This window comes from Raphanus sativus, chromosome 1 (assembly GCF_000801105.2).
Source record: "Raphanus sativus cultivar WK10039 chromosome 1, ASM80110v3, whole genome shotgun sequence".
In the NCBI taxonomy this organism is placed as follows: domain Eukaryota; kingdom Viridiplantae; phylum Streptophyta; class Magnoliopsida; order Brassicales; family Brassicaceae; genus Raphanus; species Raphanus sativus.
The window spans coordinates 2,447,270-2,475,167 of NC_079511.1; the positions used below are offsets into that span (position 1 = coordinate 2,447,270).

At 37.3% G+C, this 27,898-nt stretch overlaps 5 protein-coding genes across 10 annotated transcripts; all 5 read right to left on the minus strand.

Moving 5' to 3' along the window:
• Window positions 1-102: 102 nt before the first annotated feature.
• On the minus strand, window positions 103-2,975 carry LOC108861551 (uncharacterized TPR repeat-containing protein At1g05150). The gene has a single exon (XM_018635447.2). It carries the CDS (start codon window positions 2,724-2,726, stop codon window positions 255-257), a length of 2,472 nt encoding a protein of 823 aa, XP_018490949.1. The 5' UTR covers window positions 2,727-2,975; the 3' UTR covers window positions 103-254.
• A 350-nt stretch (window positions 2,976-3,325) lies between these two features.
• LOC108842714 (ent-kaurenoic acid oxidase 1) lies at window positions 3,326-7,365 on the minus strand. 5 transcript variants are annotated; one of them, XM_057004211.1, is made up of 12 exons: window positions 7,161-7,365; window positions 6,982-7,069; window positions 6,748-6,879; window positions 6,545-6,585; window positions 5,427-5,792; window positions 4,875-5,352; window positions 4,530-4,793; window positions 4,341-4,430; window positions 4,180-4,258; window positions 3,996-4,102; window positions 3,785-3,909; window positions 3,326-3,689 (listed from the first exon to the last, which is right to left on the minus strand). In XM_057004211.1, exons 5-12 carry the CDS (start codon window positions 5,492-5,494, stop codon window positions 3,599-3,601), a joined length of 1,302 nt encoding a protein of 433 aa, XP_056860191.1. In that variant the 5' UTR covers window positions 5,495-5,792; window positions 6,545-6,585; window positions 6,748-6,879; window positions 6,982-7,069; window positions 7,161-7,365; the 3' UTR covers window positions 3,326-3,598. The 5 variants fall into 5 exon arrangements, with proteins under 5 accessions (XP_056860191.1, XP_056860192.1, XP_018471215.2 ...); XM_057004212.1 differs by having other exon boundaries at window positions 5,427-5,555; window positions 6,982-7,072; XM_018615713.2 differs by having other exon boundaries at window positions 5,427-5,609; window positions 6,982-7,072.
• Window positions 7,366-7,995: 630 nt separating this feature from the next.
• LOC130508626 (probable beta-1,3-galactosyltransferase 2) lies at window positions 7,996-10,974 on the minus strand. Its single transcript, XM_057004224.1, has 11 exons — window positions 10,580-10,974; window positions 10,397-10,493; window positions 10,236-10,309; window positions 9,928-10,148; window positions 9,800-9,863; window positions 9,638-9,710; window positions 9,443-9,563; window positions 9,267-9,354; window positions 9,054-9,179; window positions 8,857-8,966; window positions 7,996-8,481 (listed from the first exon to the last, which is right to left on the minus strand). The coding sequence occupies exons 1-11, from the start codon at window positions 10,702-10,704 to the stop codon at window positions 8,333-8,335; spliced, it is 1,248 nt and encodes a 415-aa protein (XP_056860204.1). The 5' UTR covers window positions 10,705-10,974; the 3' UTR covers window positions 7,996-8,332.
• Window positions 10,975-22,282: 11,308 nt separating this feature from the next.
• LOC130508639 (NEDD8-activating enzyme E1 regulatory subunit AXR1-like) lies at window positions 22,283-24,095 on the minus strand. Of its 2 annotated transcripts, XM_057004236.1 has the most exons (7): window positions 23,730-24,095; window positions 23,536-23,629; window positions 23,355-23,443; window positions 23,192-23,265; window positions 23,036-23,113; window positions 22,859-22,946; window positions 22,283-22,750 (listed from the first exon to the last, which is right to left on the minus strand). In XM_057004236.1, the coding sequence occupies exons 1-6, from the start codon at window positions 23,799-23,801 to the stop codon at window positions 22,916-22,918; spliced, it is 438 nt and encodes a 145-aa protein (XP_056860216.1). In that variant the 5' UTR covers window positions 23,802-24,095; the 3' UTR covers window positions 22,283-22,750; window positions 22,859-22,915. The 2 variants fall into 2 exon arrangements, with proteins under 2 accessions (XP_056860216.1, XP_056860215.1); XM_057004235.1 differs by having other exon boundaries at window positions 22,859-23,113.
• Window positions 24,096-24,217: 122 nt separating this feature from the next.
• LOC108851630 (50S ribosomal protein L6, chloroplastic) lies at window positions 24,218-25,596 on the minus strand. The gene is made up of 3 exons (XM_018625124.2): window positions 25,456-25,596; window positions 24,844-25,143; window positions 24,218-24,657 (listed from the first exon to the last, which is right to left on the minus strand). The coding sequence occupies exons 1-3, from the start codon at window positions 25,488-25,490 to the stop codon at window positions 24,321-24,323; spliced, it is 672 nt and encodes a 223-aa protein (XP_018480626.1). The 5' UTR covers window positions 25,491-25,596; the 3' UTR covers window positions 24,218-24,320.
• Window positions 25,597-27,898: the final 2,302 nt, after the last annotated feature.

The window sequence follows — 27,898 nt, forward strand, 5'->3', positions numbered from 1 at the left end:
ACAAAACCACACGCGTCATCTTCCTATACGTCGTCCAATCACCTGAACTATTTTTATTTATTTTTTGACATCGCACCTGACTATTACTGCATAACGAGAATATCAGATAAAATGTTGTAATCTCTTGCACACTCTCAACATCATCATACACTTCCAAAGTTCCAAACTATGCACACAAAAGTTCTAATAAATAAATAAAAAAGTTACAAAAGATTCGAATAAAAAACGTGATAAAGAGTTAGTTTTCTTTTTTTTCAAGCAGCTATCGGTTTCTTATGAGACTGCCCTGAGAAACAAACACACTTAGCTTTCATAGCTTCAGCTTCACTCCCATACTCTCTGAACCTGTACTCCTCCTGTTTAAACGAAGGCGGAACCTTCCCTTCGCTGTAACACTGGTTACACAAACTAAACCGGGCTTTCACTTCCTTAAACCGAGACCCAATGATCGGATACCGACAAACCGAACACACATGGTTCCCATGCCGGTTCCTATCGTTCCCCTCCAGCTTAAGTATCGTGGACATGATACCAAACCCCCAGTCAGGATCCTCGAACATGGCTAGAAACTGATTAAACGTTACCGTCACGGAGGAACCAGCTCCTTCTTCTTCTCCGTGAACTTCCAGCATCTCGCTCATCCCGTGGGACGGAATGTAGATAGCTCTCAGCAGCTTGATGTACTTGTCCGCGTCGGTTTTAGTGATCTGCGAGCTTCCTTCGTTGACCGGTCTCCAGAGAAGCGCCTCGAAAGCAACTCTCTTGCGTTTGTCTGAGTGTCCACCGCATAAGGGAGCGATCACCGCGTAGAACATACCCATGTCTACTCTTCCAGACCCTGAATCATCAAGAACCGAGAGGATCCTCTCGTTGATGGCTTTGATAGCTCCTTGGAACGTCTCAGGCTTCAATGAACTAAGCAGACGCCTGAGGATCTCCTCAAGATTCGGTTTCCTGATCGATTTCGTCGGCCCGCCGCTTCCTGAGTAGGACACAGGGACGTCGTTGTCTCTCATCTCCTTCCTCACAGCCTCCACGTCGCATTTCCCGAGCCTAGTCACCTTCTGAAAGGCTCTGACCTGAAGAGCAGTGGCTAAGTCCGGTCTCAGAGTCGTCTTCTCACCAACGGTCTTGAACTTGGAAGCCTCCACGACGACAAAAGAACCTTCTCCACCTCCTCCATTACCACTACCACTACCATTCTTCTTACCTTTCTTCTTCTGCAAATGCTTCAGATGAGAAACCGCGTCGTGCAGCTCAACACGGTTCGTCAGCTTCAGTGCCTCCTTAAGAGCCCGTTTAGCTTCTTCCGTCTCTCCAGCACCTAGAAGAGACACGGCCTTGTTGAGCTGAGCACGCCAATGGTTAGGCCACACAGCCAACACCCTAGCGTACATCTCGGAAGCTCTCTGAAACCTACCTAAATCCATGTAAAGCCCGCCGAGGTTATACAACGCATCCACGTGTCCTGGCTTCAAGTCTATCGCCCTCTGGAAAACCTCTATAGCTCTCTCATCTTCCCCCATCGAATGCAACGAAGAAGCTAAATCACAATGAGCGTCGGCGTAGTCCGGCTTCAAGTATATAGCTTCCTCTAACGCCTTAACCGCCGCTCTATACTCTCCAACACCGAACAACGCGCTGCCTAATAGCTTCAACGCTCTATAATGCGTGGGGCAAAGAATCGCAGCTTCTCTATAATACTCACAAGCACTCAAAACCATACCTTCACCTTCCAGAGAGATGCCGAGGTTAACATATATCTGAGGAAGCAAGTAAGCCCACTGGTTCCCACCCGACTCAGCAGCTTCCAAGGCTAGCAAGAACTCGTCTTTCGACTCTTTGCATTTCCCCAAAACGTAGAGACAGTTCCCAGCTTTGAAATGAGGTCTCACGTCAGTCGGCTGGAGCTCGCAAGCTCTCTTAAAGCTGACGAGCGCTTCTTTAAACAGCTGGTGCTCGTAAAGTACCCTGCCGATCGCCATGTGTCCGTCGAAGGCTTCCTCTCTGGACCTAGCTCCGTCTGCTCTGCTTCTCAACACTCCCAGCTCCTTCACGAACACGTTGTAATCGTGACTCGACTCCTCCCAGTAGATTCTTTTATCGGAGAGCTCCGTGGATGGACCTAACTCTCTAGACCATCCCGCATCCGAAAACGCATCAACATTGTTGTTGCCGTTGTTACTGTTGTTGTTACTGTTCACTTTCTCCTGCTTCGACTTCAATCTTTTGACTAAAATCTCCAAATCGTCAACTAACTTCCACGTGTCATCAAACACGATCCCGTGGTTAGGAGAAACCGCCCAAGCGGCGGTCCTCTGTTTCCTCTGCGCCTCGACGGCTCTCTCGTCGGCGGCAATCGAAGAGGACGAAGCCTCGGAGACTCCTCTGGTCGTTGCCCCCGCCGCGGCAGCCGCCTCGTCGGCGGCGTTGAGCTCGAGCCCCAAAGCGTCGAAGTCTCTGTCGACGTCTCCGGCGCCGTCGTCGTAGGTGCGGAGGAGACCGTCGTAGGTCAGGCTCTTGGTGGCGGGATCGATGAACTCGGCGTAGGTCCGGAAGACCTCGTCGAGGATCGCGTTGATCTGCTCGTCGCTGAATTTGACCCTAGGGTTCACGGCCACGACGAGCGCCGCCATCTCCTCGCGGTTGAGACCTCCGTCGCGGTTCACGTCGAATTGCTGGAATATGCGCTTGACTTTCTCCGATCTGCTTCCTCTCGTCGCCATTTCTCCAATAAAGGTTCAGCCTTTTTCTAGGTTTTTTTCAGAACAGAGGATTGTGAACAGAGGATTGGTCTTTGATTAGAGGAAAAGGAATCAAATTGGGGAAGGGAACAGAGAGGGGAGATTGATCAATCTCTCGACATTGGATCCCTCCTCTGATCTGTAAAGCTTCTATCTTTTGAGGGAAAATTTAAGGGAAAAAATAAAATATAATTAGACCAAAGTCGTGATAATATTATGAAATGGTCCATGTCCAAAGGACTCCAAGCTGTGTATTTTGTCTCGCTGTCTTTGTATGGGAGTAGATAGTGGACTGTATTGTCAGTCTGTGTGTTGTGTGTTTGGGCTTTTTTCTCCTCCAAATTATTTATTAAATTTTTGTCAGCAAGTAATTGCTTTCAAAATAGCACTGTTTTTTTCAAAAAGTTTTATTTTAATATTTTTACTACATAAATGTTATTTTAAAAATAAATGTAAATTATATTTATTTTCTGTTTATCAATAAATTATATTTATTTTTCATCTTAATATTAATTGTAAAGTACATTGACTTTATAAATAATTTTACTCATTTCAAATAATATTTGTCAAATAGATTTAACTAATAAAAATCTTTATATTTCAATTTTTTTAATTTGTGTGAAAATATCAAAATGACTCTTATTACAAAATGAAATGAATATTAAAGCAAGCACCTTAATATAAAGAGTTTTAATATTAAATAAAATAACAAAATAAAGAGACGAAGAGCTCTGTTTCATGGAACAGAGTAAAAAGACTAGCGCAGTTTCAAACCGAAGAGAGACAAAGAGTCCACGAACAAATTTAACTGATGAGCAGAACTTTTACTAACAGCATCTTATTTGAATCATGTTTTACTGATAACTGATTCTTGCCAAGCAATTATCAGTTGGTCTGGTGTGAGGCAAGTACATCACTGGACACTCTGTGTTGCTCCTTTTCACCCTGCAAAATATGTCAATATCCATGATTATTTTCAACATATTACAGAAAGTAAATTACATTTTTTTTCTAAAAGATTCAAACTTTGCAAGAGTTACCGATATTTGAGGAGGAAATGATGAAGAAAAATAGAAATCTCGAGCTTAGCGAGATCATTTCCTGGACATAAATGGCTTCCAGCACCAAAAGGAAGGAAGGCACCAGCTTTTGGTATAAACCCCTTCTGAAAAAAAAAACACAACCATACAACGTTAGTTTTTTCCTTCCTTTGGATCGAACAACAACGCAAGATGAGGAAACTAAACTTACATCCCATCTAGAAGGATCAAACTTTCTTGGATCCGAGTAGACTTCAGGGTCCATGTGGACATCCCTAAACCATGTCAAAACCTTCCAACCTTTTGGGATCAAATAGCCTGGATGTTTAATCGAATAATTCAAAAAACATTAGGTGCATATAAAAAAGGTGTTTGTATTTGCATCATACACTAACCATTCATTTCAACATCAGTCTTTGCCTCCCGAAATGCGGTAAGTGAGAATGTAATGACTCGAAGTGTCTCATCAACAACCTAGTGAAGAAACACATAAAAAAAAGAAATCACCAGTAAAATCTCTGTTGCAATAGACTCATATGAAACACCAAAACCTTACCTGCGACAAAAACTCCATTTGTCTAGTTTCTTTTAGAGTAAGTTCCTTCTGTCCCTTAGGCCTGTTCTCCAGGATCATCTCTTGTTCGGCCTATAGTATTATCATATGCAAAACACAACTTACAATGACTTAATCCAGAAAAATAAAACATAAAACATGATAAGTAAATGAAACATTCTCTCCAGTTACCTTTGCCCTTTGAAGAAACTCAGGGTGCTCCTGAAGGAAAATAGTAGCCCACATAATGGTGTGGCCAGATGATTCATGACCAGCATTAAGATACATCAGAAGAACATCAATAATTTCTTCGTCATCCAAAGTTTTCCCATTTTCATCTTCAACATCAATGAGATTGTCCAGCATATCTTTCTTATTGGACGAACTGTTCTGCTTCCTTTGAACTCTGCGCTCAGTCACTATAGACTGAAACGCAGCCACAAGTTTCTTCCTCGCCTGTAAAAACCAAAAAAGTAACGATCATCAAACAATCTTCAGAAAAGTTTTAAAAAATGGTAGTTTAGTTTGGATTCATACCTTGAGTGCTCTATGATAAGCAAAGCCAGGAACATTAACCGCCATCGCTCTCACTCCATAGTTAAGAGCGGTGTACTCTCGTTCCAACGCGTCCATGACGTTCTCACTCTCGGTGCTGAGAAAGATGTACATGATGATCCTAAAGGTAAGCTTACGCAGATGAGTCAAGAACTCGAACTCTCCCATCTTGCTCCACTTGTCTAGGGCGGTGATAACGTTCTCTTCGATGTAAGGTATGTAGAGAGAAAGAGCTTCATGGCCGTTGACCGGTGCAGCAGTCAAACGCCTGAGGCGTTTGTGTTCTTCGTAAGGAATACCGATGAACGACTTCCTTCCAATGAGTTCCATCGTAGATGTTGGCCAACCTGGCCGGAACGCATCGTCATCCGTCAGCACACGCCGGCAAGTATCTGGTGTTGTCACTATTATGCTTGGGTTCCCGAACATGTGTGTTTTGTAGACACCTTTAGGTCCATACCTGCACATCATAACCAAAGGTTATAACATGGATCCAATAATCACTTTTTTTTGAGATATGTAAATATATTTTACCTTTTGACTAAGGAGCGGGCAAAGGAGTCAGGGTCAGAGGTCTTGAAAGCTCTGAGAAAAGACGGCATGTTGCCAATGAAAGGCCAACCCAAATCACCCGGTGGCAGATAGTGACTGTTCTCCCCGAGGCTGGACACATAGAGCCACACGTTCACTTTCTTAACCAACCATCTCAGACTAAGACTGTCACACCCGCATTCTCCAAATTAAATAATAAAAATAATAATAATAAATAATCATAAAATCTCCGTAACTGAAGTACTGAAATAATCGCCAGAAATAATAAAATATAAGTCTGAGAATAAAACAAATGAAAACGCCTAGAAACACCAGTTGTCCGATCAATCTCATACTCGTCGGTCTCACCTGTAAGGAGGGAAAAAAGGAGGGGTGAGTAACAGGGGAGTCACTCAGTGAGGTATGGGATGTTAAACCGCAAACCACTGACCAGTACATAGCACTACTACCATGTAGGCCTAGCTCTAGCATGAAGCAAACACGGTGTCTAATACACCACATAAAACATCCAATGCGCTGATAGTACATGCTACTCTATGCACCCTCGCATTTCCTTATAAGGATATAAATATATAAATATTCATGTATACCAAAAGTATGCGTGGTATAGAAGTGCTTCCCTATACTCCCGCATTCTCCTCATACACAGTGCTACGTAGTATAGAAGTGCTTCCCTATACTCCCGCAGCTCATGCGTGGTACAGAAGTACTTCTCTGTACGCCCCGCAATCTCAACACAAACAATTGCTACGTAGTACAGAAGTGCTTCCCTATACTCCCACAGCTCATACGTGGTACAGAAGTACTTCCCTGTACACCCCGTAATCTCCACACAAATAGGCCGATACAGAAGTACTTCCCTGTATCCGGCTAACCAATCCATATTATATATGTATACTTATAAAACAGTTTTAACATCACTCAATTCATTCAACCGTTGAATCCTCTATTATCCTATTCCAGTTTAACAATCAATATTAATAATAAATAAACAAGACTCTCAAACAGACTCGATTCACAGAGACGGAACATGTTTCGAAACTAAAATTTCCATAATAGTAATACTAAACTAGTTGAGATTTAAACGGAATAGTCCTCACCTTAGCCACTGACCGAGATGAACAACGGAAGATGCGGTCAACTGCAATACGAGGATTAACGACTTAGGTCTAAAAGTTTCCAAAAATAGAAACTTTCCTAAAATATAACTAGGGTTTCCAATAGAAGACTAAGTTTATGGTTTTTTCGGATTTGAACAGATTTAATACCCGAAACCAAAATGATCATAACTTCTTAACCGTACCTCGGTTTGACGATCTAAATGATGATTCGGAAAGCTGAGAACGAGACCTTTCCAATGGTATCTCGCACGTTTTCTAGGTCAGTCTGGATAAACGGGAAAACGTTTATGAAGTTGACTGTTTGTGGATTCGTTCTGCAGAGATCAGTCCCAAATAAACAATCATAACATTACAACCAAAATTCCAAATGATGATCCGTTTTCTTCTATAGGTAGATCTGTGAGTCTATAACTTACCACGAAAGTTTGGCATCAAAATTCCATGATTTGATAATCCATTCCCGAATTTCCTCAATACTGGTCTCAGATGTGTTATGCAGAACAACTCCTTGATAAAACATACATAACTTTTAGAATACAAATCCGATTGGAGATCCGCTTTCAGTGAAACGTAGAGAAAAGAGTTAGCTACTTACTCCAGGAAGATGAAGGTAAATTATGATCGTTGAACCCGCTAAGAGAGAGAAGAACGTGGAGATGGCCAGAGATGCTGGTGATGAAGAATGGCTGCGCTGCTTCTCTTTTTATTTTAGGTTTTAAGAAGAAAGTAATACTTATAATTAATATATAAGTATACCCGGTTTACTAAACCATTGATGATTAATGATTTAAGCTTGTTTAACCCAAATAAATAATTAACCAGAATTTTAATTCTGGTTTATAAAAACCGGGTCGTTACAAAGACATCCCAACACTATCAAAGAGAACCAAACTGGAATCCAACTTGTTGTTTCCGCCATAGCCTTTTTTCACTTAGTTAACTTCCCAGACTCTTTTGTCCTCTTTTTATTCTTATTGTTGAATATTTGTAACCTCCTCTTCATGTAGAGTACGTGTACAAAATTCTAAGAGCTGTCATTATAGGAAAAAAATACCTTAAGAGTTCCCAAATAAAAATGGTAAAGTATCTCAGAAACTGGAATTTTTTTATATGTGCAATTCCTGATAGTAATATCATATATTATATTCTTCATACAGACAAGAGAATCATAACCGGTAGTAATTGATTTGGTAGGTAATTAACTTCTAAGGGATCAAATGCGTGTACATAGCTAATTGGATTTGGTAGAATTACTAAGTGACACATTCCACGCTCCTAAGGATAAACATGGGCTCTATATGACAATGCCTCTTAGTATATCTAAGAAAAAATAAGTTAATCCAGTAAAAACTAGTACAATCACTACTACATGTGTCAAGCCTGAGCTTATATAACATGATTCATGGATAAGATCCTATTGATACGAAAGCTAAGTACTAATAAACGGAAATTTTCAAAAATCTGATACTTGGTCAGATGCGGTTATAAACATGGCATAGTTTTGTTGTATTGATGTAACAGATGCTTCATTTCCAAGTCATCTGAAAATAACAAACCCAATCATATGATTCTTGCCAGAGATTTTTTTCACACTTATCTCTAGTTCTATGTACCTATGTTTACAAAAAAGTGTAAAGTGTGGATCATATCTCTTGATGATACTAAGAAGCAAAGAAAACAAAAAGAATTGTATCTCTGCTTGACCTTCCTCTTTATCTTTGGGCTGTTTTCTTTTGGGAGCAGAACAACCGTGTGTCTTTTTATATGTCAAAAGGTGGCACTCCAAAGAGCGTTTTCGCCTTCACTGCACCGTCTATGAACCTCTTTGAGACGATCTGCTGATCTGCAGATTCCGCTGCATGTCCAGTCGAACGATGCTACACATATGTTCCCAGCTTGTGCTTTCCATTCGCAATCTGCAGTACCGAAACTTAGATTCTTAAGAATTTGTTTTAGTAGAATCGTTACAGAGTGTTGCTATGTTACACGTCACAGTGATATATGTTTGAAACAAGGAAGTAAGATTTGATGTTTTTATCAAATCTGAAAACACTAAGGTTCTTGGTAAGACTTTGTATCAGTAGAGAGACATTTTGATAGGGACGAGTCATCTCTCTTTTAGTAGGGTTCAAAGCAGATTATAATGGTAGTTAGGTGCAAAAGACTAAAGATGTTGACGTTTTATCTAAAAGTTGTTCTCAAAATCTATACATTGATTAAGACTTTATCTCACTTCTTGAAGCATCATCTAGAAAATGTGGCAGGAGATGAAAAGAGCTTTCAAGACTTACCAGGAGGAGTGCCGCAGCATAATCTTCTATCATCAATGTGTTTAACATCAATCCCAATAAACCAAGCTCCTAAGGAAACATCTTCGTTCGCATACTTGTGTAGAACATGCCTGAAACATTTTAACACATACATAGAGAAGGAAGAGATTACATTTGAGTTAAAACAGGATATAATAATAATCTCATCTTGAACTTACTGATTGATTGATATGTAAGAAGCCAAGTCTCTTGAAATGGCATATATCTGACCAGTAGCATGACGGAAGTATTTGTTCCCATTCTCACCAAACTTCCAGTACTCTGGCTCATGGTATCTCACCCCTCTGCTCCATTTATTAAACCAAACATGACTTGTTAACAAAAGGAAAGAACCAGAACAGAAAAGAACGGTGTGAAGGAGGGAACTTTACTTTTGATAGAGAACAGGACCAGATTTCATGCAGCCGATATAGACCCGTGGTTTCTTCCGGTGTCTAACCAGAGTTTCTCCAAGAGTTGCTGCAGATCATTTCAATAAAACCATTAGACTCCACTAGCGAAATGGGATACAGATGAATATATAATGGTCTCCACATATAGAACTTACCTATGTTTACATGAACGTCATCATCTACTTTGACATAGAAATCAGCATCCCACATTGAAAAGGCTGTAGAGAAGTAGGTCTTGGTCTTGCCTGACAGCTCTAGATACCCTTCAACATGGTCCTGTCAGAAACAACATATCAATGAAAATGAAGATAAGAGTATGCACATCTAAACGGCAAAGATGAGAAACATACCAGTCTCAAGAAATCTCCATGCTTCCTGTCCTCAGCTTCTATGGCTCGGTCTAGAATACCCCCGGCCGTGGCACTATAGAATATCAATGAACACACAACATCAATATACACAAAAAAAAAAAAACTCGCATCAGAATCTCTAAGGTAAATCTAGATTCTCACCTGTGACCAATGACAAACCGGATAATAATCCCCTTGTCTTCTTCAAGTCTCCTCCTCTTTTCACCTAAAAAGATAAACATGTTATGAAGAGTCCGACTGAAACAAGCAAGTTTGGTAACTTAAAAAACCTTGAGGCATCCACGTAGCTCGAACAGAATCTCTTCTCTTCCGGCTACTAAAAGCTGTATTAATCCCTACAACCATCAAGTACCGTCGTCTCTTCTTCCCCTGCGGTTGCTTGTTCTTCCCCATATCATCAGAAACAGGAGCACCGTTTGTTAAAGACTCCTGAACTGACCTTGCAGCAGCTAACTCCATCTCTAAGCTCGAAATGGTCTTATCCAATGTCCTGCACGTAACACCAAAAAAAAAACGTTATTAACCATATCACAATGTTGTTCCTGGAAGGTTGAACTATTACTAAAAAAACTCTTACTGTATAGCGTTGTGAGTACTGGATACTTGTGAAAACAAAGCCTGAGGATCTCGTTTAACTTCTTTCTGGTAAAGCTAAAAATAGGGAAACTAAAAATCAGCTCATAAGATGATTAAAAAAAGTTGTGAGATTATGCATTGGATCAAACAAAACTCTCTCACAGATTTAGGATTGCAGCCTTCGGATATGAGCTTTAATCTCTCAGCTTCGGTTACTGATGGACGAGAGACGTCTCTAGATTCCGGAACACTCCACATCCTGCAACAAACAAACAATGATTCATTCATGTGAAACTTCTCTGAGGATCAAAAAAAAAGAATTAGTTAAAAAAAAGGGAAAGATACCGATCGGTGAAGAACATTCCGACGCAGAAGCTCCCTAAACAGAGTAACAACGTCCATTTACGAGACGCGAAGCTTCTAGAAGAAGAATGCTCTCCTCCTCCTCCTTTCATCTTCGTCGTCGTCATTTTTTAATCTCAATCGCAAGTGAAAAGCTTCGTAGCTATCTCTAGACGATGATGAGCTTCATCGTCCGCTGTAAATCAGCTCGAGACTCGGACAAAGTCGAAGAACACCTGAATCTCCAGAGATTCTTCAGCGATTGTTTACAGATCGCGAGATAGTTGAAGAATCTCTATCGTCTCTGTTGCTCTCTCTCTCTCTCTCTCTCTCTCTGAGAGTTTTTGTAGAAGAGAGACGACGTTACAGAGAAGGGAAGACGAAATCAGAACGACTTCTTAACCGTTCAGTTCCCTTATTTATTTTATTCAATCACAAAGGCCAAGTTTCTTGTGAATTTACCGAACTGTCCTTGCGTTGTTGTGAATTTACCATACTGTCCTTGTTGAGAACTTGGGCTTCTTTTTTTTTCCATTGATGTGACTAATTATTGGTTTCTCCAGCTAATGTGTACATAGCCTAAGCTATATATTTATATAGGTATGTGACACATACGGCATGTGTAGATATTGTAAGGAGTGGCTGGTTGACTTTGAGTCTTTACTCTGACTTTGAGTCTTTACTCTTTAGCACAGAGCTGGTCCTCACCACGTATTCGGAATGGGTGGGAGTAGGGCTGGGCAAAAAATCCGAATCCGAAAAACCGAACCGAACCCGATCCGAAAAAGTAGCACCGAACCCGAACCGAAATTGATTAAATATCCGAACGGGTTCAAAATTTCGGTATTTAAAGAACCGAAACCGAACCCGATCCGAACCGAAGTATTGTGGGTACCCGAATGTATCCGAAATAAATTTATATACTTAAATATATACATTATTTTTATATATGATGTATATTAAAAATATTAAAAATATATAAGATATCTTTAAGTTTTCCAAAATATTCGAAAATATATGCAAATAGTCAAAAGTAAATGTTTAAATAGCTAAAGTATACTGAAAACACCAAAAATAGTTAAATATCTATTGATTCTTTATCCAAATATTCAAAGAAAACCAATTTATATGTTAAATTAAGATATTTTAACATATATGTTATGAAAATTTATATGTAATATATTATCTCTCTTATATATTTTGAAAATTTAAAGTATATAATGGATTTTGAAAATTTAAAAACATTTTAAATGGGTTATCCGAACACGAACCGAACCCGCAAAGATCCGAACCGAACCCGAACCAAAATTTAAAAATATCCGAATGGGGCTGAAATCTTTAACCCCGAAAACCCGAAACCCGAATGGGTACCCGAACGCCCAGCCCTAGGTGGAGTGTTAAATGTGTTAGTAAATAGAAATTGACTATTCATCAGTTCAAAGAATCTTCAAATAAAAATAAGTTTCAACACACACAAATACGTTCGAAAGTGATTTCATTTTTTTCATGGACATATCCAAATGCAAAGTATCGATCGAACTGTATGTACATAAACAATTTATCGGATTTGATAATTTGATTGATTAAAATATTTTCATGATGTCTTGGTAGAGTAACCTTCAAGTTTTTAGAGGATCCATTTTTTTCTTGTCAGCAGAGGATCCATATAATATTTTATATTTTGAATTTCACAAATCAATTAATACAGTTTTTAGTTTTGCACACTACAACAAATATGTGTATTGATAGCAGATTATAATAGCACAATTTTCGTAACTGCTATGGAAAGGTAATTGGAAGTGTGGATATCAAAATTATAGCATTATAGTTATGCTATGCCCAAAAATTAGTAAACGAAAATTAAAAAGTCACATATGTAGGAAAAATAAAAGGGTTTTCGCTGCCAAATATCAAAATCGTAGGTTTTCATAGAATTAGAAAAAAACAACAACAAAACATGACAATGTTTTGTCGTCTTCTTCGTCTCCAAGAAAAAAGATAAAAGACTACTTTTTTCTTAAGCTATTTTTTTAATGGTGGTGATGAACGAAAACGATGGAGAACGTACTGGTGATGATAATGATGGATGTCTCCATCCTCTTTCACTGAGTTTGCGACCAAACTCAGATCTCGCCGGTGACGTCGCTGCCACCGCTTCGTCTGGCAGTGGCACCACCATCTCCCGCTGCTCTCTGTACCACCGTGAGAACCTCCAGAGCCACCAATCCCTCCAGACCCACCAGAACAGTCGGATCTGTCATCTCTTTTATTCTTTCCCTTCTCAGATCTGTCCGTACAACTTGTAGTTTTGGATCTCAACCTCCGTTTGTCGACTCTGTTCCAACTCAAAGAGTGGCTCCTAACCCTAACTTGTTTACTCCGTGTCTCTCAGTTGGCGGCTCCTCAGTGTCCGACGAATTCATGAAGCTGTTCCGTATAGCTTCAGCTTCGTTTCTGCTTCACTAGTCTCTCCTAGAGCTTTGCGATTTGTTATCAAAGCCAAATGTAAAATACTAGCTCTTTTTTTTTATTTGTCTCTTAATACAGATTACTTCTCTCCTTTGTAATTCAGTGTCTTCCCCTGGTCTTTTGATTGAAGACCCAATATCGGTGGATTACTGGTCTTTTAGTTTGGTGTTGATGAGACTAAAATAATGGAGAGGCTGTGGGGTGAGAATTTCTTTGACCCTGCCACCAGAAACGTGGCTCCCTGCAAGTACTGCACTTCTTGAGATGATGATTTTTCACCTTCCATCTCCCCATACTGCACAAAGGAACCGTGTTGAGAACTTGTATGAAGGTCCCCTTGATGATCGTATGCCACTGCCATCAGGAACTGTGATCCAAATGGCCCTCTCATGCTCTACGTTTCTAAGATGATTCCAGCTTCACTCCTTTAAGCTAACGACTGGTATCATCAACAGAGCATTACGTATGCTTCATCGAAGTGTCCGAGTGGAAGTAGGGTGAATCGAGCCACTACTGGAAGGCCACTGGAAAATGTATCATCTCAAGCGAGAGAGATTATGAAATTGAACTTGGTTTTGTATTCTTGTGATACTTTGCAGTCTCTGCAACTTCGTATCCAAACTCATCGATGAGTGTCAATGTCTTTTGCTTTATGATCATGTTTTCATGTATTGACTTTGTATGTTTTAAAATTTAATGAAAAGTTACATGCTATTTTATGATTTACTTGTGTTTTTGTTTGAGAAAATTATATTTATTAATAATTTAAAAGCAATAATTAATAAATAAAATTTGAGTAAGCTCCAGATTTTAAAATTACGTCATAAAATCTAAAGATAATACAAAAAGTAACATGATAAAAAAAATCTAGCACTAATAATAGATTAGAAAAAGAACATTTTTTACCTAAACCCTAAACATACCCTAAACTCTAACTACATATCTCAAACCTTATATGTTAAATTCAAATTTCAACAATAATATTTTTTAAACTTGAATTCCAAATCTTAAATATAAAACTCTAAGTTTAGTAATTTTTGAAAAATTTAATCTCAGACTATATATCTGATTCAAAATTCCAAAACCATGATTATATACCCTAAATTGTATTTATAGACCATAATAGTTTAGGGGTTTGTATGTTTAGTGTGATGTTATTAGATGGAGATTGGCATATATATATATATATATATATATATATATACACACTCCAAATTATAAACTATACATTTCAATAATTCTAATATTTATAGACTTTTAAGTTGAATTTTAAATCTCAAACACTATATTAAAACTCCAAACCCAAACTTGAACCCTGTATACAAAATCATTAATCTAATATAAGATTATTAACATCAGTTATTAAAATTTTAAAGATCCAATTTTTTTTAATTTAAAAAAAAACAGTATAACAAAGAAGAATCAGAAAAAAATAAAAAAAGAGAAAAAGCTTTGACCAATAAAGAAGAATGGTGAGGATAACTAACATATCAACTCCACCGTTGATTGATCTCAATCTAACGGATATAACTTAATCGAGTTTTTTATTATTTAACTACAAATGGACCAATCATATACAAGGAACGCAGATTAGTCTTTCTTTTAACCACAACCGTTGATTATCCTAAATCTAATGGACAAGAATTCATAAGGTTAAAAGATCTCTCTCTCTCTCGTAGTTCTTCTCTCTCACATTTTCTCTACCCTGCTTCTTCTCATCTTCTTTCTTCTCTTCATCTCTAAGTTTTGACCAAAAGAAAGCTTCGTCCTTTTACACTTATCGGAGCCGACGAAATCGTCACCACCACCGCCACCACTATTCCCTTCGATTTTTCGCACTCTTCACCACCACTACAGTCACCGACATGCTCGTCACCCCCACCAACGAGGCGCTCGTCACCACCACCACTCCGTTGGGAAACAAAGAGAAGACTCGACCACCACAGGTCAACTCACTTCACATTCCTCTTATCTGCTCTCTTCTTCTCGTCATCTTCTATATGATTAATTGAGTTTTGTTTTGTATACAGATTTATTAAGGAGCAGTGAAAGAGAGGCATTGGTGTGAGGCGCGGCAGACTCGTCTCCGGTCAAGCGTGGTGCAGCGGTGGTGTAAGCTGGTGTTGGTCGTGCGGTGGCGATCCGAGCAGCATGGTCGTGAGTGGAGATGCGAGCAGCGGCGGAGACTGAAGAAGTTAATTAGGTTTAGTTAGGGTTAATTATGTTTAGATTTAGATTTTTTTTGTGAACGGTTTAGATTTTGCTTTCTAAACCGGATTTGTCTGAAACCGGATTTAATAATTAAACCGGCATTTGTAAACAATTTTTTAAATAATATATTCACTTTTTAAAACCAATTATCAATTATATAAAAATCAATTTTAATTTTAATTTGGATTAAAATATATTAATTAATAATTTAATTAATAATTTAATTAATATTTTTATTTAAATACAGATATATACAATTCAATATCAGTGCTACTAAACATAAAATAATCACACCAAAAATGGGCTATCATAACATGAATCATAGCAACGAAATATAGCTACAAATGAATTATTTATAGCAACGTATATCCACTATTATATAGTTTAATATAGCACGGTTCATGTGTTATTAATAAATAAAAAATAGCATTAACAATATGCTATTATATGTTACTCTATTATAGCACTTGATAAAAACGCTATCATATCCTGTCGTCCTATTATAGCGGTGGATGTAATAGCATTTATAAAAACGCTATAAAAATACTAACATAGCGCTAATCGTCTGCTATCAATGTCCATATTTGTTGTAGTGGCAGATGAATGTGTATGGATGTTTGTCCAATATACTCGAAAGATATTTTCTAATGGCTTTAAGAAAATTGAAAAGTGTAAGATAACTAGAAACAGACATTCAAATTGATACATTTTAAATCAGATTTGGAGGTAGTAGTTTGTATATAATAGAGAGATATCTTTTTTTTGTCAAGCAAGCAAGAAAGAAAGAAATAAGAGATTCTGTGATTGTACTGAGAGGATTCAATTTTGATTTTCGGAAAGAAATAAGAGATGGAAAAGAAAAATAAAAAAGATAGTTATTACTATTTTAGTCGGGTCTTTTCGGTTCATAAGAGATTCTGCGACTGTACTGATACATCATGTGATGCTCTCCGTTTTGCATCACAAGCTCACTGCACCTGTATTCGAATCGTGGGTCCCGCCTCACGAGCTTTTCCCACGTGTCATCATGAAATTTTACAAACCATGAGTTTGTGTAACTAATGTCCAAAATGATACCACATGCTTTGACGAATGACGACGATGGATCTGTCTCTCGGTCTAGTTCTTCGCTTTCATGCATTTTGCGCGTAATAGTTCTTTGAGGATACGTATGCTTTATTTAACTTTGGAAACTAACTATGTTTACATTAGTTTAGTAGAGTGATTCTGATGTTTCAAAACTTCTTGAGGGCTACATATAATTAACTAAATTCGGTTTATCAGTTGATGCCACGATAGAGTTTCAATTCCCAATGACGCTTCTAAGATTTAGTATTATGAATTTCAGCTTGAAGACTGGTTTATAAACACAGTTAACTCCTAGGGAACATACATGTATGTCGTTACTGAAAGTTTCAGTCTGAAACACAAACATCTGATATTTAATTATTAAATATTTTGGACCATTTTCTATCTAGTATCTATGGTAACGTTATACCCATTCAAAATCTCACACTGATTCTAAACTCATTTGTGAGAAAAAAACAATAATAGAATTTGAAGTTTTTGTTTTCTTGACGTAATATTCCATCGATGGTTGTGCTAATGCCCCATGGCATGTGATCATTCAAGAAGTCGGTGCTAATTTATTTGAATAGCAACGAGATGAGACTGTAATAAATTGATTAGATCAATGTTATCCAAAATTATTTAAATGTCAATAATAGCTCGAGCTTCAGATCTGTCGTTGATGTTTTTTGTATCCGGTGGATATGGACGAGGGGAACTATTTATGTGGTCTTTTATGCTTAATTATAAACAAGTGCTATATTCTGGGAATGTGATGGTGGTCAAGTACAACGTGTTTGGTGTGTCTGTATGTCATAATAGCTGTTTATCAAAGCAACATGGCCGTTTCAAACATGTTTGTCTTTTAATAGATGTTAGCTATCGTCTTTTTTTTCATTTGTATATGTAAAATATCATTCTTTTAAAAACTGTAATAGTTTAAAAAAAAATTGTCTCAGTCAAAAAAAAAATTTATATTTTGTTGTAAAATCATAAACGCATAAACAAAACAGAACAATAAATACAAACATGAATAAGATTATATGTAACACGTACATTATACTGGTTTTAGTTCAATGATGATAAAATTAAGGCTGATAATAATATTATATACCAAATTACATATTTTATTAAAAAAGTGTGGTGTCTCTGTCATTAGCCACTCGATTATATATCTATTAGTGGCTCAAAGAGGAAGTCAAAAGAATCAAAACTTACATTAAGTACATAACCATAAAAGTGGAGTAGACACATGCATACTTTAATACGTGTGTATGGCCACCAATAATTCAGCGAAATGATTTGAAGTAAAAATGAAAAAATCCAGCGAAATGAGAGTGTCATTTAAGGTATACACCGTTCGCAACCGACATCGACATTCAGTAGAAATGTAGAATCATAATCAAATGCACGGTTCGGTTAACTGAAATGTCACTTTTATTTCAATCACTAACTAAAACCTTCCAACCGGCTGGTTCAAGAGTTACGTTTCAAGGAGCAAAAGCGAGCTGCTCTGTACGTAAAGATATTATACAAAACAATGATAAATTTGAAACCAATTAATTGGCCAACTAATCTATAAACCGGCCACTTGACTAGTTTACCTATACCACATATCGGTTATATTCGGTTTAATCTGGTATATTGGGCAAACAATGAAATGGTGGTAGAAGTTAGGTGCTTTGCTTGAAAGAGGAGACTGCCACTTTACCTAATTCAGTTTCAAAGTTTGGTCACTCTCTTCTTCAAGCAAACCCCTTTAAAGCTGACAATCCCATATTCAGGGCCGTCTCAAGCTTTAGACAGACCCGGTTCAAAATAAGAAAATAAGATTTTTTTAACAATAAGAAAATAAGAAAATAAGATTCTGAAATAATATATTTTTCTTTTTACAAAATATCAGTATAATATAAAATAAATACATCAATTAATTATTTTATATCTAAATAACATTATTTCTAGTTTTTAATGCAAAATCACTGATCAAATCATTGAACAAGATTATTTAGCATTTTTCAATGCAAAATCGTTGATCAAATCATCAAATTTGATCATTCTTCTATTTTTAAGTTATTTTTTATGTTTATTATTTGGATATGGATAGCAAGATATATACTTTTAATTGGACAAATTACTCATTCTTGTCAACATAATTTGTAGGCTAGTTTTCTTTTCTTTGTGTTTTTTTATTTCTAACTAAAAATGGTGAAAAAATATATTTTGTTATCCGTATTTATAATCACTAATTAATAATTTTTTCCTAAACATAATCAATTAGAATATTAACTTTATATACTACCATTGAATATTCAAACATACATTAACAACTATTTCTTACTTTCCAAAATATATAATTGATAAAAATATTAATTACGTCCTAATTTACTGTATTTTAGTTGGTTATATAAACAAAATAAAAATTGTAGTTTACATTATTGGTTATAAATACGGAACCTAAATTCAAATATAGTTATTCTGATTTTTTATAAAAGTATGATTTTAAATTTATAACTATTACTAAAACAAAAAAAATTATGGACCCTCTAAAATTTTGGACCCTGTTCGACCGCTCCACTTGCACGTGCTAAAAGACGGTCCTGCCCATATTCATCATCCATCGATTTGCTTCTTGTTGCTACTCCTTTTTCAGAGGCCACTACTTTATTCTTAACCATATATAAATATATAATAATATTTTCTTATAAAATCTTAGGTTTGGATTTATTCTCTTCCTTTTTAATTTAGTATGTAGGTGCTTTTAAAATTTTTTTTGTTCACATGTGCTTTTAAACATATATGAGCAAAATATGGTATTGATTGAAGCTTTGATAGCAAAGAAAGAATTAATTGCTAAAGGCAAATTATGGTCTGTTAGGCTTTTAGAGAACCAAAATTCAACAGAGAGATACGATTTTAATTTGCTTGCTTTACGTAAAATAAAACAAGTTTCACTCGAATACAAAGTGGATCTTGAATGTTCATAGCAATAGTGTCAATAGCCTAATGCTTTCACAAATAATATACTCATATAATTTATGTCTTTAAACTGTGTGATTCTATTCACAATAGGTGGTGATTGCTTTTAGATGATAAAATTTCCTAATGGGTGATGATTATTTGTGGCGGCATCAAATGGAAATGGAAATGGAAATGGGAAAGACAGACGTTTACAAGACTATTTTACATCCTATTTGTTAAAGTATATATATTATATATATGCATATTAGAATAAATCCAAAGACATATCGAAAACGAAATGCCATTGTAGTAACTAATGACACCCACCAAGCTTTGGTGGCCTCTATTATTATTGCCTTTTGTTTTCATTTCATAAACCCACATTGTATTTGTGGCTCCTATCTTTTCTTTTGAAGCAGCAAGATTTGAAATAACTTAATTCTTTGATGCCCAATAACTTCTTAGACAGTTTTAGTATTCCATCTTGATTGATACTCTTGGACCCCATTTTCTTGACAAAATAACTTTTGATGTAAGTGGTGTCAAAAATAACTCAAATTATTGTCGTTTGTCTGAATTAAACCATCTCATAAACCTTCTGCCGACTAATCATGTGTAGATTGGGCTTTACTCTCGCCCATTTGTGTCATTTCGGAGGATGCATCCACCGTCTTCCCCGGAGAGAGTAGTAATCATCGAAGGACTAATGTCACATTTGGAATTTCTGTTGCCCAAAGAATGACACCGTTCTCACATAGAGAGATGACACTGAAGAGAGCCTGATAATAAAATTATTGTTTGATTTTATATTGGTTAACCGTTTCTGATTGCATTAAAATAAATTTCTTTCGACTGTTTAGTGTTTATTATAAAAGTTTACCATCAATGTTTTTTTTTGTTTACCGAGGGTCCCAGACCGGGGCCTAGACATCCCTCGAAACCCGCAGCAGCCACGTCATTTCTACCCCAGAAAATAGCAGGGTGGGCTCAAAATTTAAAAATATATTTTAAAATAAAAAATTCGATTGATTAAGATTGTTTATATCCTTAATGGATAAATATATAAATTACCTACAAAATAAAAACGAAATTTTTATTACATAAGTAAATAAAATTAATAATAATAAGAATTATCCAAAATTTATTAATATATTTTAAAATAAAAAATTTAGAGTGTTCAATATCATTTATACCTTTAATGAATTAACATAAATTAACAACAAAATAGAAAACTAATTTTAATTTTTTGATTAGATAAATTATTAAAATTAATATTAATACTAATTATACAAAATCATATTGATCATATTAATCAAAACGAATTTATATTAATCATATTATTTTAATAAAAATATATATTATTTTTATTTCAATCTAACAATAAATATATTGATCCAACTATTACTTTTTGTAAGTAAATGTTTTTATTGTTTATGTTTAAATAGTATAGATGAGCAAAATATATATAATAGAAAATATAAATAATGGAAAAGAAATGGAAAATATAAGCAAAACATAAGTAAAAATAAGTGCACAAAAAGTGATAACAAAAGTATAAGATTTCAAAATTAAAAGTAGTTTTAATATGTTAGTGTTTTCAAAAATTTAATACAATAATAAACATACATATTTTAATAAAATATATAAACTAATAAATATTCATAAGAAAATTGTGTCTGCATACGCGGATAACACACCTAGTATATATAAAAACAAGTTCTGCCTCCTATGAATGAATGAACTAGGTGAGATTCTTATACAAGATTCTTTCCTAATATGATTGATCCGTTATATGTAGATGCTGAGACTGTTATTGAAATGTCGATCGGTTGAGCGAAACAAAGTAAATGGTGTTGATTTAACTTTCCTCGACATCTTAAGAAGCCAGGGACCGAGAGACTTGGATTTGGAACAACTTGTTGCAAATACCGGGTGCAAAGAGGCGGTGTCCCTGCCAAAACCCAAGGCAATGCTTAAGATATTTGACATCACCACTCACTTTCTCGAATTTCGGCTCCACTTTCATGAGACGCCTAATGAGTAGCATATCAGACGAAGCACGTGGACTCTTACTGATTGTCTGCACTCTGGTAGTAACGACCACTTACCAGACTGCACTCTAGCCTCCAGGAGGTGCACAGAAACCCGAGGATACTGCTAATGCAAGTTCCAATGGGAGGAAACAGATGTTCTTCATGTTTCTTTGGACTTCCAACACCGTGGGCTTCTGCTCTGCGACTTTCTACACAATTTGTCTCATACCGACTGGTAACAAGTTTGTATGTTGGTTCTTCTGGATGGTGGGACCCCTGTGCATTTCTTATGCCGTAGCTATGGGAGTAATCTCATCGAACCCGCTATTTTCTCTCTTCGCGGCCTTGCTCGCCTTCCTGGTCCCTGCTTTGTCTATGTTGCATGAAGTTTCCATACGTTTCCAGGAGCATCGGACTGTGGCCTCTGAGCCCCGATTGAGGTGGTTTTGGAAGGATTGACACAACATGTTTCACTTCTATTACAGGAGGAGAGAGGATTTTGAGAAGATAGAAGATGCAACCGTCAATACATATGCAATGCCCCTTTGTTTAGTCTTTTTCTTTTGTTATTTATGACTTTTATATATCCTATGCTATGTAATGAATGATTTCATGCAGGTGAAGCTCGATACCATCTTTACTTCTATCGTCCTCTTGCTCAAACTTTATTGCATAGAAACGGACTCCTGCTCATTACAGGATGTTAAAATATTCACCTTTTACTTTATTAACTCAGTATGGTTATTACAGGCTCGCTCTAATGTTATTATAACACCCTTCAAGCTTTTTGTTGTTGTTGTTGCTACTGCAGCTCTGATCGGATCTCTGTAATGTTTGATTTGCTCAGCTTTTGCAGGTGTGAGATCTACACACGCATTTAATTTTGCATGGAACCATTTCTCACAAACATTGGTGTAGCAGCATAATACAAATAATTATTCTGATTCGTAAAAATCATTGATGTAACTGTATCCATATCTAATCATTTGGCTTCCAAACATGGTATACATACAATTGCCTGAACGTGAAGGATGAAGAAAAAAAGAGAACATGAAGCAAGCAGCTTAGGCAAAAGGTTTCTCGCAGATATGTTCTACCTGCTTAGGAGATTTTTTACTAGAGTAATCTCAGTCCTTTTTCATGACGAGCTCTCTGCCACTCTTCTTTCAGGGATTATGACTGATCCAGCTTGCCTTCTCCTTTCCTCTTTAGCCACCTTGAGGCTTACGGACGTTCTATCACCCCAGCATACTCGTTGTAGGCTTCAATGACCTGAGCAAAAGACAGAGCTCAAATCTTTTGATGGCTTCTTGAGACGCGATTCCTCCAAGAAAGGCAGCAACCACATGAAGCTCAGAGGCACCAAACCGACACATCTCATTGATAAGATCATCTGGCAGTAGTTTTTAACCGAGAAATGTCCTCATCCATCCCTCTACAAGAAAAAAAACAGATTTTTTCATATTAATAATACTAACCAAACAAATACCAATTGTTCAGAGATAGGTTTTTAGCTTTGTTGCCGTAATGAGTCTCTTCTTACCCCATCAAACTGGCCAGGAAACTTGTTATATAGTTGGCGGAAAACCTGTCCACAGCTCTAAGAAGAATATAAAATCCCATTGCACCAACTGCGACCGTTAACAACATTAACATGCAACCATAGAAAGCAAACAAGCTCACTTTTCAAACCAGATGATGCTTTTGTTTGTGTTCACACCTGTAATCCTCGTCCGCTAAACACTTTTGAATCTCGGTCACAGAAGGATTGCTGAACTCCTCCTCTACCATACGATATCTGCATACCTACGAACGATCACATAATCTGAAAAAAATAGATTTGATGATGAAGTAGTAACAGTGCCATTGTACTTACTCTGTTGACGACGTCATATCTGGTATAGAGCCTTCGAGGGGTGCCTCTCCACCACCTTCGTTCGAGACAAACTCCTGCAGGTGGTGGTGATGTATGACAAGCATTAGTATTATGAAACATGAAAGTAAAAAGTTTGGGAGAGAGCAATTTTCTGGTTTCGAACCTTCAGAGCCGCTACCATCACCCCAAAATCTGAGGAGTTTGAACTCGCTTCAGCACAAGCATCATTGCTGATCTGTTGGATCTCTGAGCCTGGAACAGAAACCAGGAATAACTGTGATGATGATGATGATGATAAAGTTTTCTGTTTAGATACCACACACCACACGAGGTATCAAACTTACTGATTTCACGAGGAGCAAAAACTTTGAAAGCGGCTTCAATGGCCTCTTTGTAGTTATCCTCATCCATAGATATCATCTTGGACTTCACCAAATCCTAAGATTTCAAGGATTAAGTTAGATTAGATAAAAAGAGCCAGAAGAAAGCAAGCTGGCTAGCTTTATGAATTAGCAAAGTAGCAAAAGAAGAAGAGCACCTTAAATTCTTTTTTCTCTTCCCTGGTCAAAGGAAGATTGCCACTATGGGACTGAGTCCATTCATCAGCCATCTTCACAAGAACGACGACGTAAGGTATGTGTTTATGCCCTACAGGATCAGATACATTGAGATCAACAGTCTCCGCAAAACTGCAGTTCAATAAATAGTTAAGAATGTTCACATATCTCCCGAGTGTTTATGTCTATCCGATAGCCACAGCAAAAGTAATGTACCTCTTGAGTTGAGGTCATGGATTATTCAAGCGAAGGTCATCAAGAAAGTGATCAGGCTTTGAGTCAACTTAGCATATTACCATTGGCGACAAATATTTTCACTCTAATCCACAAGTTATTCTAGCAAAAATTGGGTAAAGAAAGGTATTATTACCTTAAAAGAGACACGAACAAAGCCAGCAAGGCCATAAGAGCACAACAAGATTTTTTACCACAAGATTTGTTTTTTCTCAGTAAGTTCGCAACCAGTGAATCATGGGGAAAAGTTTCACATTTTTTTCATAAAAAAAGATTTGCGCAAATACACATTTAACATAGAAAGGGTAAAATACACAACAACAAGGAACAAAAGATGATCACTTCTTCTTTCCAGCTTTGCCTTCTTTCCTCCTCACAATCTCATCTGAATACTTCACTCCCTTACCCTTGTACGGCTCCGGCGGCCTCCACTTCCTCACCGTCGCAGCAAACTGCCCTATCTCGCTCTTGTCGTATCCACTCACCGTGATCCTCGTGTTCTCTTCCACTTTCACTTTCAAACTATCCGGTATCTGCATCTTCACCGGGTGAGAAAACCCCAGATTCAGAACCAGCTCTTTCCCTTCCACCGTCGCACGGTAACCGACACCCACTAGTATCAGCTTCTTCTCAAAGCCCTTTGACACTCCCACTACCATGTTATCCGTTAGCGTCCTAATAACACATGAGAGTTACAAAAGGGTAGTTAGCAGCAATAAACAAACCTCTAAAGTTCAACACTTTGTAATAACCAATTGATATAAAGTTCAAGACTTTGTAACCAATTGATATAAAGTACAAGACTTTTGTTTCTGTGACCAATTGATATATAATAATAAAGGTGTTGAGAGCTTTGTGAACCTGAAAAGGCCGTGCATCTGGTTAGCTCTTCTAGTTTCGACGGTTTTTTTGACCCTCAATAAACCAGCATCTTCTTTGATGAGCTCAACTTCGCGTGGGTAAGTTAGAGCGAGCTCTCCTAATGGACCTTTGACTTTCAAGTCTTGACCTTCCAATGCGATGGTTACATTGGATGGTACAGCGATGGGCTGCTTCCCTATCCTTGACTCCTTGCACTCTATGGTCTTGCTGGAGAAACCCACTCTAGCAATCGGCTTGGTTGTGACCTTGAACACGTTTCTATCGCCCAAAAATGATGACCTAAAGGAAAGCAAAGTATCTCTTATCTTCAGACAAACAAACAAAAAACATGTCTAAACAACAACCGAACAGATTGGAGCCAAGTTAATGTAAGAACGTCTAGAATTCTGCTTTTTTCTCGAAACTAAAATTACAAAAAAATTCACCAGCCAAGTCAACATTCGCATAGCATAGCATTTTCATACAGAGAGATTCTTCACACTCTCGGGGACTCGTGAACCCCACATTCAAAGAGATGATGAAATTAAGAAAGCGATAACCTAAGGGAATTGGAGCCAGAGGTCTAATGTTTTTTAACTATGTCAATAGTACCTGGGTTGAAAAGAAGTGACGACTGAGGAAGCCATTGCTTGCTAGGATTGACGACGGAGCTCTGCTCCAAGAGGAGGATGGAGAGAAGAGAGTGTTTTATCCAAAACGACTTATCCAGCCACTGTTTGTTTGTCCTCTGTTATATCTTGTAAAGTATTGCTTTTGCGGCCCATTATTATATAACTTTTACAAGGCCCATTTTTATATAGCTATTACAAGGCCCATTATTATATAGCTAGTACAAGGCCTATTATTGTAGCTATTATGACGCGCACTATATACAAAACCCAACGATCTGTTTTTACGTCCCAGTTTGTGATTTTAAGACCCAACACGACAGTAAAATTTTGAAAATAAAAACTGGAATTACGTAGCGAAAGTGAAAAAAACTTAAGTCGCAAGAAAAAAGTGAAAAAACTTATGAACTGTCCACACACACTGTCAAAGGTAATACTTTGCATCAAATGGTTTGAGGTCAATAAACAGGCTCGATCAAATACGTGGTTTTTTTTTTTAAATCTATTCTATTTTTCCTTTATCGTCATACTCATACATACGTTAATAGACATGGCTGAAATGTAATAGACAAGGAAATAGAAGATGATAAGGGCCCCACACTCTGAAAAATACAAATAACAAATCCAGAAGAATCGAATTAAAGAAGAAAGACTGAAATTGTATATTTTACTGGTCCATATTTCTTTTCGTGTCATCTCTAAATATAAAAAAGGTGATGTTATAAGATCCCCAAAAGATCATTAGCGAGGGATCAATGGCATGTCAATAGTAACATACCAAAGTCTCAACTAATAACAAATGGATCTCTACTTTATAATATTCCTTTATGAACAATCTATTAAAGGTACAAAGAATAGTAGAGTCCATGTGTTTTTTTTTTTGTTCACCAGAGTCCCCATGTGTTTCATGCACCTTTTTATCATATGAAAACTTCCGGGGTCACAAACCTTGTAGTATAATATAACTTTATATCTATGGCTGATAACATCTCGACTCTTATTTTAACTTGAAGTTAATTGGCAAACATTGAGGAGAAGTTTCCCTTCTTCAAGCAGCTAGGTTGTCAGTTGTCACATTCACACTTACAAAGCTTTTGCCATGTGGTCAATTAACAACAATCGCAAAATACATATATTTTCATCTCATTATGGAAAATATAGTTTACCAAGGAAAGAACGGATGTCTCCTTCGTACTTCTTGCCTCTCCGGTGCCCTAAGGCGCTGCGAGAGGGCCCATAATACTCCGCCAAGTTCAAATTCCTCTCCGTTGTGGTTCTGTTGGTGATGGGTCTCTTTTTATGGCGTCGTCATTCGCGAGTCTGCTGCGTTGTTTGCGGTTCGTATATGAGTTAGAGATGTTTCGTATCTAGGCCTCTCTAGCGACTGGGCCGACACTATGAAGCTTCTCTTCGCCAATAAACGTGTCTCCTCTCCCGACATGAAAGTACCTCGATGGCAAGGTTCACAAACGTCGCTTTTTGCCTTCTTCGATTCAAAGGTAAATCGGATATGCTCTGCCTGAGATAGAGGTCCCGGGACCTCAGACTTCGTTATTGAAATTTTTCTCCTTACGAGTCGAGATTAGGCGTTCTTGCTACTGAGTCGATGCTTTAGTTAGCTCTTCGTTCCTCTTTTGATATTGTTTGGCGTTGCTTGTGAGAATGGGTATGATTTGTAGGCTTAAACGAATATGGCAGTGGCGTCTCTTTGGTCTCTTAGATATTGGGGTCCCACCTTGCTGCTCGAGGAGGGAGTAAGACCCAGGAGGTGGTGATGCTGCCCCTTTCCCTTAACTGACTTAGAGGACGAGTTGGTTGGGTTTGTTGAGCGCTATTAAGCACCTGTGATTTCGTGTTGTCCTGTGTATGCTGGAATTTAGGATCAGTTCTTACCCAGCCCGGACGTAGAGGGCGGTCTTTGACCGGGTTTGTCTCTGTGTCCTAGAGGAAAGTATTGATTCAGGCAACCGTATGAAACAACTTCATGCTAGCGTCGTGTCCCTCGATCTCCGGTTATCAGGTTACTCCATATGCCTATCTTGTTTGTGCTTTTTCTACCGACTCCTCAAGTGTTGTATCGATCTTTGTTGTCCTGTTCGCTCCAAGGCAGAACGGCTTCAAGTTCGATTGTCTTTTGATTACATGTTTTAAAACTTTTTTTGCCGTGTAATCAAATCATAGAGGTCTTACAGTTTGTGTCAACATCTTGTAAACCTCAAACATTCATTTTCATAATGATATTTACCTTTTAGCAAGAAAAAGAAAAGAACAGATTAATTTTAGAAGTTGAGTCAGAAAAAAAAAAAAAGCATGGATACCCCACCACATCTTTGCCTACGTCTATCACTGACCACACCAGAAATGGCACTCCCAAACAAAAGAAATCGTAAATATAAAACCCAAAAAAAAAGAAAAAAAGAAAGAAA